General features: G+C 61.1%; 2 protein-coding genes across 2 annotated transcripts in view; one reads left to right on the top strand and one right to left on the bottom strand.

The window, feature by feature from the left end:
• Positions 1-1309, top strand: part of LOC101994656 (RT1 class I histocompatibility antigen, AA alpha chain-like) — a 629094-nt gene that overhangs the window by 200090 nt on the left and 427695 nt on the right. The gene's annotated exons all lie outside the window — the stretch shown is intronic.
• The window catches only part of LOC106144428 (complement C4-like), a 15620-nt gene continuing 14340 nt past the window's right edge, over positions 30-1309 (bottom strand). Inside the window, exons 7-11 of the mRNA XM_013355037.2 lie at positions 1090-1223; positions 799-876; positions 416-518; positions 207-296; positions 30-133 (exon numbers count right to left, since the gene is read on the bottom strand). Coding sequence (XP_013210491.2) covers positions 30-133; positions 207-296; positions 416-518; positions 799-876; positions 1090-1223 — 509 coding nt within the window. The remainder of the gene's footprint in view (positions 134-206; positions 297-415; positions 519-798; positions 877-1089; positions 1224-1309) is intronic.

The following is a 1309-nucleotide window of genomic DNA, read 5'->3' as shown; positions in this document are numbered from 1 at the left end:
GGTAATAGCAGGATGGAGGCCGAGGGGCACTAACCGTACTCCACTCGGGGGTAATAGCAGGCAAACTTCATCCTGTAGCCATCCTTGTCTTGCTCCCCTCGCTCCAGAGAGCGGCGCTGTTTAGGGCACTTCCCTGAAGACAAGAGTCAGCTGAGACCAGCTGGGCGCCCCCATTTCCCAGCCCCGGAACCCAGGCCTCAACTCACCCTCGGCACACTGGCAGACATCGGCAGAGCACAAAGTGGACAGGAGCTTGCTCTTACTCGGTGCAGCATAAAACACAGAGCACTTGTGGTCTAGAGAAGAGCAGCCAGGAGTGAGGGCCTCTCCTCTCTGTCTCGGCATCTCAGGAGCCAGGGTCTCCCCACACCATGGGCCCCCTGATCCTGCATGCTGAAGCATCCCAAGTGCTCACCGGGGCTGTAGTAGTCATACAGGACAGCGCTGGCCGGCTGCACCAGCCCCACGGCCACCTCTTGCAGGGCTCCAAAGCCCACACACTCCCGGGTGGTCGGGACCTGGCACCAGGAAGAAGGCTGCTCAGGGCCAGGCCGCTGCCTGCCTTGCTTCTGCTTGGTCACCGTGACCTTATCCCCAGCACCCATCCCTCACATTCTGTCATCTTCCTGACACTAGACGTGAAAAATGGGTCTCCAAGGCCTCTGATGACTTCACTGCCACCATGGTGACCTTGTCCCAGTCTTCGGTGCCCGAGGCCCTCTGCGGAGCCTCATCATAGGCACACGTTCCCTGTGAGAGCCTCCATGGGGGTTAGCTTCCCAACCCACGTTGTCTCACCTGGCAGTTCTCCTTCCCCAGGAACGCAGGCGTGGGCCCTGCTCCCGCACCAGTGTCCACAGTGGCCCCCACCTCTCCCTGGCTCCCCATAAACCCTTGAAGGCTTATGACTGCCAAGCTGAACTCACAGCCCATCCTGGCATCGAGGTGAGGCAGGACAGGTGAGCTCTCCAAGGCTCTCTGCCTCCCAGCCACGTCCCCACCTCTTCCCTCACCAGGTGCCCACACCATCCGACCCTGACAAGGCAGGATGGAGACCCAGCTGCTTCCTGTGTGCCTCTCCACACTCACCGAGTCGAAGTACAGCAGGACATGGGGCCCATCGGTCTCAAAGTGACTCACGTACCGGTCAGAGAGGGACGTCAGCTGCAGGGGAGGGGGACAGTCACAGTGCATGGCAGTGATGGGGTTCAGTACCTGGGGTGCTACAGAGATGGAGCAGGGCTCCCGAGGACAGAGGGTGACTGTGGGGGGCTGACCGTACCTTCTCCAGGTCGGCCCTCAGGGCGTG

The sequence above is a fragment of the Microtus ochrogaster genome, unplaced genomic scaffold (genome assembly GCF_000317375.1).
Source record: "Microtus ochrogaster isolate Prairie Vole_2 unplaced genomic scaffold, MicOch1.0 UNK87, whole genome shotgun sequence".
Lineage (NCBI taxonomy): Eukaryota > Metazoa > Chordata > Mammalia > Rodentia > Cricetidae > Microtus > Microtus ochrogaster.
Note: the sequence above shows the minus strand (reverse complement) of the source record. Positions and strands in the feature narration are given on the sequence as shown.